Source organism: Nerophis lumbriciformis, linkage group LG03, assembly GCF_033978685.3.
Source record: "Nerophis lumbriciformis linkage group LG03, RoL_Nlum_v2.1, whole genome shotgun sequence".
In the NCBI taxonomy this organism is placed as follows: Eukaryota; Metazoa; Chordata; class Actinopteri; order Syngnathiformes; family Syngnathidae; genus Nerophis; species Nerophis lumbriciformis.
The window spans coordinates 22,145,001-22,163,885 of record NC_084550.2 but is presented as its reverse complement, the minus strand read 5'-3'; the positions used below and the strand labels follow the sequence as shown (position 1 = coordinate 22,163,885).

Genomic DNA, 18,885 nt, shown 5'->3' with positions numbered 1-18,885 from the left:
ACTGTTGTTTTTTTTTGTTGGTTTTTGTCTTACATTTTTACTAATGTTCCTTCCAACAATATGCTATCATCGATGGAAAAGTATATTGGTTTGAATATTTCAGCCTTTTTCCCATTGCATTCCATTTATTTTTGCCTCTCTTTTCTTACCATTTCACCCCTTTTTTCTTTCCGACAATATGGGCCAACAATACTCAACCGGCCCCAGGGCCTGACTTTCGACACCCCCCTGCTTTAAACAGTGCCAATTTCCCCGATCCGACCCTCTGAGATTTTAACGTCGAGCGAGGAGAACTCCCGTCCCAAAACACATGCATCACAATTTACACACGCTGCCATAAAGTTGCGCTGATTTATAGTGACGCCTGGACTCGTAAACACAGATCATTACCAGATGTCCCATTCTTCTCCTCTTCCTCTCTCCCCGCATCTGCACACGCTTTGTCTCTCCAAGAAAAGTGAGCTCAGTGGAAAATGTGTCCCCACGTACACACTGTGAGCACATGGATGTCCACATAGCAACCATGAAACAAGGACACTTGGCCAAATCAACCACACCTTTTTTCTCTTTTTGGGAGGTTTTTTCCCCCCCATTCCTTCCCAAAGTTGCATCCTCCAAGGTCACTAGATGGCACTGTGTCTCTTCCTCCTTTCCCCTCTTTGGACGTTCTGTCAGTTTTCTGGGGGCAGAGATGAACCAGATGTGTTCCCAGAAGAATTTCTTTTTTACAGAACTGTAAAAATGTTTCCAGTATGTACACATTTTTGTTGTTGTACAAAACACACAGTATTCCTATGTGCATTGATGAAGTGTTGCAATATATATACATACATACATTTTTCAAATGTATATTTGTGTATATAAAGTAACAAAGACTTGAGTTTTACTGACTCAAGGGTACTTGACCAAAACTCGAGTTCACTTACTCATTGGTTGATGGAGACCTGAGTTACACTGATTCACTGGTACTCAAAAAAGACTCAAGTTGTCCCGACTCACAAGTTGGTAAAGACTGACTCGCGGATGCTTGACAAAGACTCAGGTTTCACTAGCTTATGGGTGCGACGAAGACTCAAGTTTCACTGACTCACAGGTACTCAAAAAAGACTCTAACTTCCAGGTTGGCGAAGATTTTAGTTTTACAAGTTTCCCCGACTCTCAAGTTGGCAAAGACTAAAGTGTCACTGACTCATGGAGGCTTGACAAAGACTCAGGTTTCACTAACTTATGGGTGCGACGGACACTCAAGTTTCCCCGACTCACGGGTAATCAAACGACTCAAGTTTCCCCAACTCACAAGTTGGCAAAGACTTAAGTGTCACTGACACACGGATGCTTGACAAAGACTCAGGTTTCACTAACTTATAAGTGTGACGAAGACTCAAGTTTCCCTGACTCACGAGTACTCAAAAAAGACTAGTTTCCCCGACTCACAAGTTGGCAAGGACTTAAGTGTCACTGACATACGGATGCTTGACAAAGACTCAGCTTTCACTAACTTATAAATCTGACGAAGACTCGAGTTTCACTGACTCACGAGTACTCAAAAAAGACTCAAGTTTCCCCGACTCACAAGTTGGCAAAGACTTACGTGTCACTGACAAACGGATGCTTGACAAAGCCTCAGGTTTTACTAACTTATAGGTGCGACGGAGACTCAACTTTCACTGACACACGGGTACTCAAAAACGACTCTAGTTTCCCCGACTCACAAGTTGGCAAAGACTTACGTGTCACTGACAAACGGATGCTTGACAAAGACTTAGGTTTCACTAATTTATGGGTGCAACGAAGACTCAAGTTTCCCCCACTCATAAGTTGGCAAAGACTTAAGTGTCACTGACACACTGATGCTTGACAAAGACTCAGGTTTCACTAACTTATAAGTCTGACGAAGACTCAAGTTTCCCCGACTCACGAGGACTCAAAAAAGACTCAAATTCCCCCGACTCACAAGTTGGCAAAGACTTACGTGTCACTGACAAACGGATGCATGACAAAGACTCAGGTTTCACTAACGTATAAGTCTGACGAAGACTCAAGTTTCCCTGACTCACGAGTACTCAAAAAAGACTCAAGTTTCCCCGACGCACAAATTGGCAAAGACTTACGTGTCACTGACAAACGGATGCTTGACAAAGACTCCGGTTTCACTAACTTATAAGTCTGACGAAGACTCAAGTTTCCCCGACTCACGGGTACTCAAAAAAGACTCAAGTTTCCCGACTCACAAGTGGGCAAAGACTCAAGTTTCACTGACTGTCACTGGCACTCGACAAAGACACCCATTTCTCTGACTTCCAGGTTAGCAAAGATTTGAGTTTTACTGACTAAAGGGTACTTGACCAAGACTGCAGTTTCTCTTACTCTTCGGTTGATGAAGACCTGAGTTTCGCTGACTCACGGGTACTCAAATAAGACTCAAATTTCCCCGACTCACAAGTTGGCAAAGACTTACGTGTCACTGACAAACGGATGCTTGACAAAGACTCAGGTTTCTCTAACTTCCAGGTTGGCGAAGATTTACATTTTACTGACTCAAGGGTACTAAAAAAAGACTCAAGTTTCCCCGACTCACAAGTGGGTAAAGACTCAAGTTTCACTTGTTGTCTGGCACTCGACAAAGACTCGCATTTGTCTGACTTCCAGGTTGGCTAAGATTTGAGTTTTATTGACTCAAGGGTACTTGACCAAGACTCGACTTTCACTTACTCATTGGTTGATGGAGACCTGATCTACACGGACTCACGGGTACTCAAAAAAGACTCAAGTTTCCCCGACTCATAAGTTGGCAAATACTTAAGTGTCACTGACACACGAATGTTTGACAAAGACTCAGGTTTCTCTAACTTCCAGGTTGGCGAAGATTTGAATTTTACTGACTCACGAGTACTCAAAAAAGACTCAAGTTTCCCCGACGCACAAGTTGGCAAAGACTTAAGTGTCACTGACACACGGATGCTTGACAAAGACTCAGGTTCCTCTAACTTCCAGGTTGGCGAAGATTTGAGTTTTACTGACTCAAGGGTACTCGACCAAGACTCAAGTTTCACTTACTCATTGGCTGACAGAGACCTGAGTTACACCGACTCACTGGTACTCAAAAAGAGACTCAAGTTTCCCTGACTCACAAGTTGCCAAAGACTTAAGTGTCACTGACACACGGATGCTTGACAAAGACTCAGGTTTCACTAATTTATGGGTGCAACAAAGACTCAAGTTTCCCCCACTCACAAGTTGGCAAGGACTTAAGTGTCACTGACACACAGATTCTTGACAAAGCCTCAGGTTTTACTAACTTATAGGTGCGACGGAGACTCAACGTTCACTGACACACGGGTACTCAAAAACGACTCTAGTTTCCCCGACTCACAAGTTGGCAAAGACTTAAGTGTCACTAACACACGGATGCTTTACAAAGACTCAGGTTTCAATAACTTATGGGTGCAACGAAGACTCAACTTTCACTGACTCACGGGTACTCAAAAAAGACTCAAGTTTCCCCCACTCACAAGTTGGCAAAGACTTAAGTGTCACTGACAAATGGATGCTTGACAAAGACTCAGGTTTTTCTAACTTGCAGATTGGCGAAGATTTGAGTTTTACTGACTCAAGGGTACTCGATCAAGACTCGAGTTTCACTTACTCATTGGTTGACGGAGACCTGCGTTTCACTGACTCACGGGTACTCAAAAAAGACTCACGTTTCCCCGACTCACAAGTTGGCAAAGACTTAAGTGTCACTGACACACGGATGCTTGACAAAGACTCAGGTTTGTCTAACTTCCAGGTTGGCGCAGATTTTAATTTTACTGACTCAAGGGTACTCAAAAAAGACTCAAGTTTCCCCGACTCACAAGTTGGCAAAGACTTAAGTGTCACTGACACACAGATGCTTGACAAAGACTCAGGTTTCACTAACTTATGGGTGCGACAACGACTGAAGTTTCACTGACTCACGGGTACTCAAAAACGACTCAAGTTTCCCCGATTCGCAAGTCGGCAAAGACTTAAGTGTCACTGACAAACGGATGCTCGACAAAGACTCAGGTGTCACTAACTTATGGGTGCGACGAAGACTCAAGTTTCACTGACTATCGGGCACTCGACAAAGACTCACATTTGTCTGACTTCCTGGTTGGCAAAGATTTGAGTTTTACTGACTCAAGGGTACTCGACCAAGACTCGACTTTCACTTACTCATTGGTTGACGGAGACCTGAGTTACACTGACTCACGGGTACTCAAAAAAGACTCAAGTTTCCTCGACTCACAAGTTGGCAAGTATTTAAGTGTCACTGACACACGGATGCTTGACAAAGACTCAGGTTTCTCTAACTTCCAGGTTAGGGAAGATCTGAATTTTACTGACTCAAGGGTACTCAAAAAAGACTCAAGTTTCCCCGACTCACAAGATGGCAAAGACTTAAGTGTCACTGAAAATGTTTCCAGAATGTACACATTTTTGTTGTAGTACAAAACACACATTATTCCTATGTGCATTGATGAAGTGTTGCAATATATATATATATATATATATATATATATATATATATATATATATATATATATATGGGTTTTTGTTACTTTTTATACACGAATGTACCTTTGAAGTAAAAAAATAAATAAAATAAACAAAAAAATATATATATATATTTATTCATTTTATATTTTATTTTATTTTATTGTATTTTTTTATTCAAAGGTACATTCGTGTACAAACAGTAACAAAAACCCATTGTGCTAAGTCAGTATTCGCATGCTTGTTCTTCTTCCAGCGCCCATAATTCCAACTCCAGACCTTTTAAGGACGCGCGCATATCTCAGATTACGTGTAAACTTTTAGACCCAAGCGCGTTCTCGCGCGTGGAAAAAAAAAAGGAAAAGCGCGTGCACTCCTCCCCCTCCCCCTCCTCCTCGTCCTCCTCCTCCTCCTCCTCCGCAGTGCGCGCCCGTCCTCCTCTGCGCGCTCCTGGCTCTCGCCTGGATTAACTGCGGCGGGGCGGTGGAACTCAAAAAGTTTGCCCGATTTAGGCGCACAAGAGCCGGCTTTGGGGTTCAGAGAGCTTCGGCGCGCGATTCTTCTGGATATTCTTTTTATTTGACTAGTTTTTCTTTTGCAGCCTAGCCATGGAGACTCTAAGAGGTCTCCTTGCGCTGCTGTGCGTCCTCCTGGCCGCAGCGCAAACGCAGATCCAAAGACCCAGGTCGGCGGGTAAGTTGAATTTTTTTCTTTTATGGCGATGGTTTTAATATTCTATAATCTATGAAGTTATGTTGCACTGAAATGAGTCTCCATTTTTTAATGTAACATCATGCATGCTGATGTGACATTTCCTGAAAGCGGAGGTCCAGGTGCACACTGTAGAACCCTCGCAAATTAGCCAGAGGATGACAGAAGCAAAAAAAAATGATTAAATTAAATTAAAATAAAATAAAATATATATAGTATTTTTATGAATACATAGTCCAGGTTGACTAATGCTTGGGACTCCAGGCCACCAGGGGGCCCCCTCGAGCTGACCAACTTTCGGTTATGCTTTTGGATTTCACATTTCAATATTTACAGTTTTGCTTTTTACGTTTATTTATTTTTATTTTTTTAATGATTACATTTCACTTTTTTTTCTTTTTTTTTTAAATTAGTGTCAGTGTTTCTCAACTTTTATTGTTGAGATGTGCGAGTACTGAATGAGTCGTTTTTTTGTACCGGTACTCGTTTCCGTCAACTCGTTTTTGACAAAGACTCGAGTTTCACTGACTCTGTGGTACTAAACAAAAACTTGTGTTTCACTGAATCAAGGTTTGACAAAGACCCGAGTTTCACTGACTCTCTGGTACTCCACAAAGACTGTTTTTTTCTGAATCAAGGGTTGACCAAGACTTGAGTTTTACTGACCCAGTGATTCTCGACAAAGACTTACGTTTCACTGACTCGAGATTTGACAAAACCTCGCGTTTCACTGACTCGCTGGTACTAAACAAAAACTTGGGTTTCACTGAATCAAGGGTTGACGAAGACTCAAGTTTCCCTGACTCAAGATTTGATGAAGACTCGAGTTTCACTGACTCTCTGGTACTCAACAAAGACTCTGGTTTTCCTTAATCAAGGGTTGACCAAGACTCGAGTTTTACTGACCCAGAGATTCTCGACAAAGATTTAAGTTTCACTGACTCAAGATTTGACAAAGACTCAAGTTTCACCTAATCAAGGTTTGACCAAGACTCGAGTTTTACCGACTAAGGGATTCTCGACAAAGACTCGAGTTTCACTGACTCTCTGGTACTATACAAAAACTTGGGTTTCAGTGAATCAAGGGTTGACAAAGACTCAACTTTTACTGACTCGAGGTTTGACGAAGACTAGAGTTTCACTGACTCTCTGGTACTCGACAAAGACTCTGGTTTTACTGAATCAAGGGTTGACCAAGACTTTAGTTTTACTGACCCAGAGATTCTCAACAAAGACTCGAGTTTCACTGACTCTCCGCCACTAAACAAAAACTCGGGTTTCACTGAATCAAGGTTTGACGAAGACTCGATTTTCACTGACTCTCTGGTACTCGACAAAGACTCAAATTTCACAAAATCAAGGGTTGATGAAGACTCGAGTTTCACTGACTCTGGTACTCGACAAAGACTTAAGTTTCACTGACTCGATATTTGACAAAGACTCGAGTTTCACTGATTCTCCGTTACTGAACAAAAACTCGGGTTTCACTGAATCAAGGGTTGACGAAGACTCGAGTTTTACTTACCCAGGGATTTTCGACAGACTTAAGTTTCACTGACTCGACATTTGACAAAGATTCAAGTTTCACTGACTCTCTGGTATTATACAAAGACTCTGGTTTCACTGACTCAAGGGTTGACAAAAACTCAAGTTTTACTGACTCGAGGTTTGACGAAGAGTCGAGTTTCACTGACTCTCTGGTACTAGACAAAGCCTCGAGTTTCACTGAATCAAGGGTTGGCCAAGACTCGAGTTTACTGACTTAGGGATTTTCGACAAACACTTAAGTTTCACTGACTCGAGATTTGACAAAGACTCGAGTTTTACTCACTCGAGGTTTGACGAAGACTCGAGTTTCAGTGACTCTCTGGTACTCGACAAAGACTCTGGTTTTATTGTATCAAGGATTGACCAAGACTCGAGTTTTACTGACCCAGAGATTCTCGACAAAGACTTAAGTTTCACTGACTCGAGATTTGACAAAGACTGGAGTTTCACTGGCTCAAGATTTGACAAAGACTGGAGTTTCACTGGCTCAAGATTTGACAAAGACTTGAGTTTTACTGACCCAGGGATTCTCGACATAGACTTAAATTTCACTGACTCAAGATTTGACAAAGACTAGAGTTTCACTGACTCTCTGGTACTCGACAAAGACTCCAGTTTCACTGAATCAAGGATTGACTAAGACTCAAGTTTCACTGACTCACGGGTTGACCAAGACTCAAGTTTTACTGACCCAGGGATTCTCGACAAAGACTTAGGTTTTTCACTGACTCGAGATTTGACAAAGACTTGAGTTTTACTAACTCAAGGTTTGACGAAGACTTCGAGTTTCACTGACTCTCTGGTACTCGACAAAGACTCTGGTTTCACCGAATCAAGGGTTGACCAAGACTCGAGTTTACTGACTCAGGGATTTTCGACAAAGACTTGATTTTTACTAAAACCTCTGCATTGTTTTTAATGATCATTTAGGCCTACTACGTTACTGTATTGTAATGTTGGTCATTATGGTGGTGTTTGGAGAGCTAGGTGTTTTCTGAGGTGGTACTTGGTGAAAACATTTGGAGAACCACTGATGTGGAATGCCCTCTGAGTGTGATGAAGAATACAACGCTGATGATTAGTCAAGCAGAAGATGGCTCTGTGTGCTAATGAAAAACAGCGACATGTGTGCTCATACATACTGCATATGCCAGATGTCGACTTGCGACGCTAATTTATGATTGTCTCTCATCGGTTTGGTTTGATGTACTTGTGGGGTGGGGGGGGGACAACGGGCGTTGAGCAGTCCATCCGGAGAGTACTCACTTTTTCCACATTTTTCTTATGCTACAGCCTAATTCCAAAATGGAATACAATCACTTTAGTCCTCAAACTTCTACTCACAATACCCCACAATGACAGTGTTTTATTTTTATTTTGCATATTTTAGTGCAAATTAGGCAAAAATAAAAAATGTGTTGACTTTGTCATCATGGGGTATTGTGAGTAGAATTTACTACTTAAGTCTTTGTCGAGAATCCCTGGGTCAGTAAAGCTCGAGTCCTGGTCAACCCTTGATTCAGTAAAACCAGAGTCTTTGTCGAGTACCAGAGAGTCAGTGAAACTTGAGTCTTAGTCAACCCTTGACTCAGTGAAACCCACGTTTTTGTACAGTACCAGAGAGTCAGTGAAACTCGGGTCTTTGTCAAAGCTTGAGTCGGTGAAACTTGAGTCTTTGTCAAATCTCGAGTCAATGAAACTTAAGTTTTTGTCGAGAATCCCTGGGTCAGTAAAGCTCGAGTCTTGGTCAACCCTTGATTCCGTAAAACCAGAGTCTTTGACGAGTACCAGAGAGTCAGTGAAACTTGAGTCTTCGTCAACACTTGATTCAGTGAAACCTGAATTTTTGTATAGTACCAGAGTCACTGACACTTGAGTCTTTGTCAAATCTTGAGCGAGTGAAACTCGAGTCTTCGTCAACCCTTGATTCAGTGAAACCCAAGATTTTGTATCGTACCAGAGAGTCAGTGAAACCTGAGTCTTTGTCAAATCTCGAGTCAGTGAAACTTAAGTCTTTGTCGAGAATCCCTGGGTCAGTAAAGCTCGAGTCTTGGTCAACCCTTGATTCAGTAAAACCAGAGTCTTTGTCGAGTACCAGAGAGTCAGTGAAACTTGAGTCTTCGTCAAACTTTGATTCAGTGAAACCCAAGTTTTTGTACAGTACCAGAGAGTCAGTGAAACTCGGGTCTTTGTCAAAGCTTGAGTCGGTGAAACTCGAGTCTTTGTCAAATCTCGAGTCAATGAAACTTAAGTCTTTGTCGAGAATCCCTGGGTCAATAAAGCTCGAGTCTTGGTCAACCCTTGATTCAGTAAAACCAGAGTCTTTGTCGAGTACCAGAGAGTCAGTAAAACTTGAGTCTTCGTCAACACTTGATTCAGTGAAACCTGAGTTTTTGTATAGTACCAGAGTCACTGAAACTTGAGTCTTTGTCAAATCTTGAGTGAGTAAAACTTGAGTCTTAGTCAACCCTTGACTCAGTGAATCCCAAGTTTTTGTATTGTACCAGAGAGTCAGTGAAACTCGGGTCTTTGTCAAAGCTTGAGTCAGTGAAACTCGGGTCTTTGTCAAAGCTTGAGTCAGTGAAACTCGTGTCTTCGTCAAATCTCGAGTCAATGAAACTTAAGTCTTTGTCGAGAATCCCTGGGTCAGTAAAACTCGAGTCTTGGTCAACCCTTGATACAGTAAAACCAGAGTCTTTGTCGAGTACCAGAGAGTCAGTGAAACTTGAGTCTTCGTCAACACTTGATTCAGTGAAACCTGAGTTTTTGTATAGTACCAGAGTCACTGAAACTTGAGTCTTTGTCAAATCTTGAGCGAGTGAAACTCGAGTCTTCGTCAACCCTTGATTCAGTGAAACCCAAGATTTTGTATCGTACCAGAGAGTCAGTGAAACCTGAGTCTTTGTCAAATCTCGAGTCAGTGAAACTTAAGTCTTTTTCGAGAATCCCTGGGTCAGTAAAGCTCGAGTCTTGGTCAACCCTTGATTCAGTAAAACCAGAGTCTTTGTCGAGTACCAGAGAGTCAGTGAAACTTGAGTCTTTGTCAACACTTGATTCAGTGAAACCTGAGTTTTTGTAAAGTACCAGAGTCACTGAAACTTGAGTCTTTGTCAAATCTTGAGCGAGTTAAACTCGAGTCTTCGTCAACCCTTGATTCAGTGAAACCCAAGTTTTTGTATAGTACCAGAGAGTCAGTGAAACTTGAGTCTTTGTCAACTCTTGAGTCAGTGAAACCCGAGTCTTTGTCAAATCTCATCTTTTACTTCCTTCCCCACTTTGTGTGTAATCTGTGTAATTACATTTCACTTTTTTTTTTTTTTTTATTAGTATCAGTGTTTCTTCACTTTTATTGTTGAGATGTGCGAGTACTGAATGAGTCGTTTTTTTGTACCGGTACTCGTTTCCTTCAACTCCTTTTGACAAAGACTCGAGTTTCGCTGCCTCGAGACTTGACAAAGACTCGAGTTTCACTGACTCTCTGGTACTATACAGAAACTCGGGTTTCACTGAATCAAGGGTTGACGAAGAGTCGAGTTTCACTGACTCTGTGGTACTTGACAAAGACTCTGGTTACACTGAATCAAGGGTTAGCCAATACTCGAGTTTACTGACTCAGGGATTTTTGACAAAGACTTAAGTTTGACTGACTAGAGGTTTACGAAGACCCGAGTTTCACTGACTCTCTGGTACTAAACAAAAACTTGGGGTTTCACTGAATCAAGGGTGGACAAAGACTCGAGTTTTACTAACCCAGGGATTCTCGACAAAGACTTAAGTTTCACTGACTCAAGATTTGACAAAGACCCGAGTTTCACTGACTCAGGATTTGACAAAGACTATAGTTTCACTGACTCTCTGGTACTATACAAAAACTCGGGTTTCACTGAATCAAGGGTTGACGAAGACTCAAGTTTCACTGACTCAAGATTTGACAAAGACCCGAGTTTCACTGACTCAAGATTTGACAAAGACTCTAGTTTCACTGACTCTCTGGTACAATACAAAAACTCGGGTTTCACTGAATCAGGGGTTGACGAAGACTCAAGTTTCACTGGCTCAAGATTTGACAAAAACTCGAGTTTCACTGACTCTCCGGTACTATACAAAAACTTGGGTTTTACTGACTCGAGGTTTGACGAAGACTCGAGTTTCACTGACTCTCTGGTACTCGACAAAGACTCTGGTTTTGCTGAATCAAGGGTTGACCAAGACTTGAGTTTTACTGACCCAGAGATTCTCGACAAAGACTTAAGTTTCACTGACTCGAGATTTGACAAAGACTCACGTTTCACTGAATCAAGGGTTGACCAAGACTCGAGTTTTACTGCCGAAGGGATTCTCGACAAAGACTCAAGTTTCACTGACTCTCCGGTACTAAACAAAAACTCGGGTTTCATTGAATCTAGGGTTGATGAAGACTCAAGTTTCACTGACTGTCCGATACTATACAAAAACGCGAGTTTTCCTGAATCACATTTTTCCTTTTCTTTCCCACTTTGTGTGTAATCTGTTTACTAAAATGTCATGGTTTATGTTTGTCATGTGAACAGAGTGTCCCGTTGACCTTTTCTTCGTGCTGGATACATCCGAGAGCGTGGCCCTCAGACAAAAACCTCCCAACTTTTACATCGACCAGATCAAGGAATTCACCAAGCGCTTCGTCGATGAGCTGAAAGACATGTAAGAACCGCACTTCTACCGGACAACATTTTTTTTCAAATTAAAGTACTATCATCTTTTTTCCATCCAGGCGCCACCAATGTGACCGCTACCTGACGTGGAACTCGGGAGCGCTGCACTACAGTGACGACGTCATCTTGGTGCGAGAGCTGAGTGAAATGAGCACCGATCGCCAGGCCCTGAAGAACGACATTGACACCATCAAATACATCGGCAAAGGAACCTACACCGACTGCGCCATCAAGAGGGGTCTTGCTGAGCTGCTTGTCGCGTAATAATAATAATCATTTTACACCAGTGTTTCCTAACCATAGGGTCCATTGTTGAGAGGGACGCAAAACATATCATTTTCTCAGCAGCAGTCCGTTGTAATACACTTTTCCACCACTTGTGGCAGTAATGATAATCTCAAACAAACAGAAGAAGTCTGGAGCTAAAGTCATGAAGAACTTTCTTCAGCGCAAAAATTAAGACTAAAGTAGTAAAGATGTATTTTCATTTGCACTTACATGTTATTGACAGTTTATTTACGAAACATATAAATATTATTAATTTAGTTGGAATTTATTTATTCTAGCACTGCGTAATTGCATGAATATTTATTTTTCAACAGCGTAATAATAACCATTTACACCAGTGTTTCTTAACCATAGGGCGCATTGTTGAGAGGGTCGCAAAAAATATCGGTTTCTCAGCGGCACTCAGGTGTAATACACTTTTGCACCACTTGTGGCAGTAATGATAATCTCAAACAAAGAGAAGAAGTCTGGAGCTAAAGTCATAAAGAACTTTCTTCAGCACAAAAATTAAGACTAAAGTAGTGATGTATTTTCATTTGCACTTACATTTTATTGACAGTTTATTTACAAAACATATACATATTATTAATTTTGTTGGATTTTATTTATTCTAGTACTGCGTAATTGTATGAATATTTATTTTTCAACAGCGTAATAATAACCATTTACACCAGTGTTTCCTAACCATAGGGCCCATTGTTGAGAAGGTAGCAAAAAATATCAGTTTCTCAGCGGCACTCAGGTGTAATACACTTTTGCACCACTTGTGGCAGTAATGATAATCTCAAACAAACAGAAGAAGTCTGGAGCTAAAGTCATAAAGAACTTTCTTGAGCGCAAAAATTAAGACTATAGTAGTGAAGATGTATTTTCATTTGCACTTACATTTTATTGACAGTTTATTTACGGAAAAAAAATTAACAATAATTTAAAAAAAAAAAAAAAAATATATATATATATATATATATATATATATATATATATATAATTAATTTAGTTTGAATTTATTTATTATAGCACTGCGTAATTGTATGAATATTTATTTTTTTAACAGCGTAATAATCATTTACACCGGTGTTAACCATTGTTAAGGGGCCACCAAAAATATCAGTTTCTCAGCGGTGGTTCGTATGGGCCGCAGCGGCACTCGGGTGTAATACCATTTCCCACCACTTGTGGCAGTAATGATAATCTCAAACAAACAGAAGAAGTCTGGAGCTAAAGTCATAAAGAACTTTCTTGAGCGCAAAAATTAAGACTATAGTAGTGAAGATGTATTTTCATTTGCACTTACATTTTGTTGACAGTTTATTTACGGAAAAAAAATTAACAATAATAAAAAATTAAAATAAAATAAAAAATATATATATATATATAAATATATAATTAATTTAGTTTGAATTTATTTATTATAGCACTGCGTAATTGTATGAATATTTATTTTTTTAACAGCGTAATAATCATTTACACCGGTGTTTCTTAACCATTGTTAAGGGGCCACCAAAAATATCAGTTTCTCAGCGGTGGTTCGTATGGGCCGCAGCGGCACTCGGGTGTAATACCATTTCCCACCACTTGTGGCAGTAATGATAATCTCAAACAAACAGAAGAAGTCCAGCGCGAAAGTCAAAAACAAATTTATCAAGCGCAAAAAATAAGACTAAAATAGATGTATTTTCATTTGCACTTACATTTTATTGACAGTTTATTTACGAAACACATATATTATTATTAATTTAGTTAGAATGTATTTATTTTAGCACTGCGTAATTGTATGAATATTTATTTTTCAACATTTTTTATGAGTCCCTTCTTTTGCAGTATATTTGACTAGTTTTATTTTTGTAATCAGCCTGACCTAAACCTTGCTAATAATATTTGTGATTAACGCATACTTTCATGTCATTTGGCAAGGTTTAACCTGTTAGTTATAATTTTTGAATACGATTAAAATCAAGAGTAGGATCACTAATTCCATGTTGTCAAGTAAGTAGTGGAAAGTTGGGCCCTGAGGTAAAAAAAAAATGGCTAAGAATCCCTAAATTACATTTTAGTCGTTTTCCCTGTTTTGTTTTGTTTTGAATGCATGTTTGTGCACACAGGGGCTCACACTACCATGAGAACAAGTACATCGTGGTGGTGACTGACGGCCATCCCATTACTGGCTACAAGGAGCCATGTGGAGGCGTGCAGGAGGCCGCCAACGAGGCCAGGGTGCACGGCGTGAAGGTGTTCGCTGTCGCCATCTCGCCTGATCAAGAGGTACAAGCAATTCTATATCTGTGACTCGCCTCATTTGCATAATAAAACAACGATCAAATAGCCTCTTACTTAATATTCACCGTGAACGAGGGTATACCCTTCATGTTTTCCCTGTTCCTCTGTGTCCAAATTAGGGTAATTGGAGACCCTAAATCAGTGGTTCTTAACCTTGTTGGATGTACCGAACCCACCCAGTTTCATATGCGCATTCACCGAACCCTTCTTTAGTGAAAAATAAAATGTTTTTTCTTATTTTAATCTTAATTTGTAAATATTAATCATGAATTGATGTTATTATATTAAATAAATAATAATAAAGATATATTTTACAAACAGAAAGTTACAGGAATGTACACATGATCCCATGTTTACATCTCATTGTGCAACATGTGAATGTTTTAGTGGTACCTAAATGCGATATCTGATAGACAGAAGTTTTTATTTACACGATGAGTTGGGTGTGTCTTGACCTCCGCGGCGGAGGCTCCGTCGAACCCCTGCGGCCGACTCACCGAACCCCTAGGGTTTGATCGAACCCAGGTTAAGAACCAGTGCTCTAAATCAAGTCTATTCTAATGGTGGCCCAGGGACCAAATTCCAGTCCAGTTCAAAACTTGAGAGGCAAACATTTTTGCAGCAAATCTCTAAAAACACTAAAGTGCTCCTTTTGTATAGAGCAGTGTTTCTTAACCATTGTTAGCGCCCCCTAGAGAGCCACCAAAAAATATCTGTTTTTTAACTGTGGTCTGTATGGTATGGGCCACAGCGGCACTGAGGTGTAGTACACTTTTCCACCACATGTGGCAGTAATGACACTCTCAAACAGAAGTCTGGAGCTAAAGTCATAGAGAAGTATCTTAAACGCAAAAATTATGACTAAAGTAGTGAAGCTGTATTTTCATTTGCACTTACAGTTTATTTAAGAAACATATTTATACATTTAGGTTATTTATTTTAGCACATTTACTTTTCGTCAATTATTTTTGAGTGCCTACTTATTTTTCTAATCAGCCTAATTTAAACCTAAGGTTTATGTGTTAAATCAATTATAATCATTGTAATTAACACATGGTTTCATATCATTTGAGAAGCACATGTAATTTGTAAGTAGGTTAGTTATAATTATTCAATACCATTAAAATCAAGAGTAGTGTCAATGTAATATTTGAGTTTTTTATGAATTCTAGGTAGTTTGATAGTTTAAAAACAGTGTTAATAGAGTTATTTGCTGTAATTTGATCTATATTTCTTTCTTTTTCGTTTTCTTTAATGTTAATAAGGATACCATATTGTGCAGAGGTGTACTTACAACAAGCAGAGGGCCGAAAATGTCTCAAACCAGATAATAGAGGAGTGGTCCACAACAGCTAGCACGTCCTCCAGACTGGTATCTCTGCAGGGATTATCCGTGGCCATCCAGTAAAATCTCTTTGCAGGGCAGAGGGGGGCAAAAAAGACGGAGAGAGAGAAGCGGAAGGTCAACTGTTTTGTACAAGATTTGTGTCTGTTGAAACGTTTGTACGTTTATCTAGAACACAGGTGTCAAACTCAAGGCCCTCCACGTCATTTTATATGGTCCGCAAAAGCTTAGAAATAATATGTCAATAAATACCTTATATTTAATTTCTTTACTTTCTTATTTTCTTACTTTTTTCTAATTTGACAGGGCAAAAAATGTGTGTCCAATATTGCAACAAATATTATATTATCTAACATTTTTGGTCAAAAATCCAAATAAATACTTAAATATCTGCTTAATTTCTGATTTCGAAGCAAGTTATCCATCACATTGTACACTATAAAAATGACCAATAGATTTTACTGTAAAATTTAGGGAGTTTTTTGCTAATAAGTTGGAAAAAAAACGAGCAATGCTTGTTTTTTTTTTACAGTAAAATTAGGTCAACTGAGCTGTCAGTTTTTGTTGTTTTTTTTTTTACTGTAAAATCCACGGTTGATGATTTTCTGGTACCACATTTTATTATGGTAAAAAACTGGCAGATGAGTTGCCAACATTAAATTAAACAGTGGCACTGTATTTCTATTTACAGTAATATGTTGTAAAAATAATAATAATTAAAAAAAACACCATACTCTCTACTTTCTTACCAAAGGTATTAGGGTTTTTTTCTAGTTTGACAGGGGAAAACAAAATTGTGTCCTATATTGCAACAAATATTATATTATCTAACTTTTTTGGTCAAAAATCCAAATAAATACTTAAGCATCTGCTTAACTTATCATTGCAAAGCAAGTTATCCATCAAATTGTACACTATAAAAATGACCAATAGATTTTGGTGTAAAATTTAGGGAGTTTTTTGCTAATAAGTTGGAAAAAACGAGCAATGTTTGTTTTTTTTTTTACAGTAAAATTAGGTCGACTGAGCTGTCAGTTTTTGTTGTTTTTTTACTGTAAAATCCACAGTTGATGATTTTACGGTACCACATTTTATTATGGTAAAAAAAAACTGGCAGATGAGTTGCCAAAATAAAATTAAGCAGCGGCACTGTATTTCTATTTATAGTAATATGCAATATATAGTAAAAAACAAAACAAAACAAAAAAACATATATTTTACAGTAAAAGGCTGCCAGTTTTTCTCTGTAAAAAAGTGGTAAAATCCACAGATTTTTTTTACTCTTTACGTAAAAAAAAAAGGAAAATATTTAAATTCATAGGCAAATTTTTTAATTATTTACTTATGAGTTGCCCAAATAAAATTAAGCAGCGGCACTGTATTTCTATTTATAGTTATATATAGTAAAAAAAACAAAAAAATATATATACATTTTACAGTAAAACTGCCATTTTTTTTTTCTGTAAAAAAGTTGTAAAATCCACTTTTTTTTTTACTTTTTACGTTTAAAAAAATATTTAAATTCATAAGCAAATTCATTGATTATTTCCTGTTACAAGCGGCCCTCTAATGGCAGCCATGACTGTGGTGTGGCCCTCAATGAAAACAACCCCTGATCTAGAAGAACTCTTATGATAGGTTGAGAGTTTTAGTTCCTCCATGATCAAAGTCATCACACAATACTTTCTTAGTTTTTTATTCATACTAGAACCAAAAAAAAAGGCCTTACCAAAACTGTCGGTGTTAAAGAATTGTCTTTTTAGGATAGATAATAGCCTTTAATAAACTATACATACTATGTATAGTTTATAATTTCACATACATGAGATTTGATGTATGCATTTTCTTTACATCTAAGAGAAAGTAAAAATGCGTGATTTCTATTAGGATACCAGACTTTCCATCATCGCTACGGACCAGAACTACAGGCAGAACTTCACCGCTGCAGATGACTCCAGAACCACCAAGATGGGAACCATTCGAACCATCATCGACATGATCGTACGTGTCACTCTTTTGTTTTCATCATTCCCCCAATTTTACTTGCGGGTCTAATTTGCTCTTTCTCTTGCTCTTTTTTCAGACAAACGAGACCAAGGACGTGGTAAGTGTTGTCCATCACTCATCATATCATCCACAGTTGTGTTCAGAAGTTTGTGCACTACAAAACAAACCCCAAAACCAGTGAAGTTGTCACGTTGTGTAATTGGTAAATAAAAACAAAATACAATGATTTGCAAATCCTTTTCAACTTATATTCAATTGAATATACTGCAAAGACAAGATATTCAACATTCAAACTGGAAAACTTTATTTTGTGCAAATATTAGCTCATTTGGATTTTGATGCCTGCAACATGTTTAAAAAAAGCTGGCACAAGTGTCAAAAAAGACTGAGAAAGTTGAGGAATGCTCATCAAACACTTATTTGGAACATCTCACAGGTGAACAGGCTAATTGGGAACAGGTGGGCACCATGATTGGGTATAAAAGCAGCTTCCATGAAATGCTCAGTCATTCACAAACAAGGACGGGGCGAGGGTCACCACTTTGTGAACAAATGCGTGAGCAAATTGTCCAAAAGTTTAAGAACAACATTTCTCAACCAGATATTGCAAGGAATTTAGGGATTTCACCATCTAAGGTCTGTAATATCATCAGTCTGTAAAGGATATCACCACATGGGCTCAAGAACACTTCAGAAAACCACTGACAGTAACTATAGTTTGTCGCTAGTGCAAGTTTAAACTCTACTATGCAAAGCGAAAGCCATTTATCAACAACACCCAGAAACTCGGCCGGCTTTGCTGGGCCTAAGCTCATCTAAGATGGACTGAAGCAAAGTGGAAAAGTGTTCTGTGGTCTGACGAGTCCACATTTCAAATTGTTTTTGGAAACTGTGGACGTCGTGTCCTCAGGAACAAAGAGGAAAAGAGCCATTGTTATAGGCGCAAAGTTGAAAAGCCAGCATCTGTGATGGTATGGGGGTGTTTTAGTGCCCAAGGCATGGGTAACTTACACATCTGTGAAGGCACCATTAATTAAGGTACATACAGGTTTTGGAGCAACATATGTTGCCATCCAAGCAACGTTATCATGGACGCCCCTGCTTAATTCAGCGAGACAATGTTCCTCAGTTCGAACATTAAATATATTGTCTTTGCAGTCTATTCAATTGAAAATAAGTTGAAAAGGATTAGCAAATCATTGTATTCTGTTTTTATTTACCATTTACACAACATGCCAACTCCACTGGTTTTGGGGTTTTGTAGATTCGATTTAAAAAAAACAAAAAAAACAGCATAAATTGTTTCATTCATTCTTGTTTTGTAGGTTAAAGTGTTTTACTTATTGAGCTCCAAAGTTTTTGTTGCTGATGATACAAATGCTAACACAAAAAGGTGCTATGTTGCTAACCTCTATTTTTATTTGTTCTTCTTTTTAGTGCTGTTCCTTTGACTGCAATGTAAGTAATCGCTTTTATATAAAAAAAATTGTGTTTTTT

At 38.9% G+C, this 18,885-nt stretch overlaps 1 protein-coding gene across 1 annotated transcript in view; it reads left to right on the top strand.

Moving 5' to 3' along the window:
* Positions 1-4,955: 4,955 nt before the first annotated feature.
* col6a1 (collagen, type VI, alpha 1) overlaps positions 4,956-18,885 on the top strand; it is a 99,917-nt gene continuing 85,987 nt past the window's right edge. Inside the window, exons 1-7 of the mRNA XM_061935332.1 lie at positions 4,956-5,214; positions 11,331-11,460; positions 11,531-11,731; positions 13,862-14,021; positions 17,269-17,382; positions 17,465-17,485; positions 18,826-18,846. Of these exons, the coding sequence (XP_061791316.1) occupies positions 5,130-5,214; positions 11,331-11,460; positions 11,531-11,731; positions 13,862-14,021; positions 17,269-17,382; positions 17,465-17,485; positions 18,826-18,846 (732 nt within the window). The 5' untranslated portion in view covers positions 4,956-5,129. The remainder of the gene's footprint in view (positions 5,215-11,330; positions 11,461-11,530; positions 11,732-13,861; positions 14,022-17,268; positions 17,383-17,464; positions 17,486-18,825; positions 18,847-18,885) is intronic.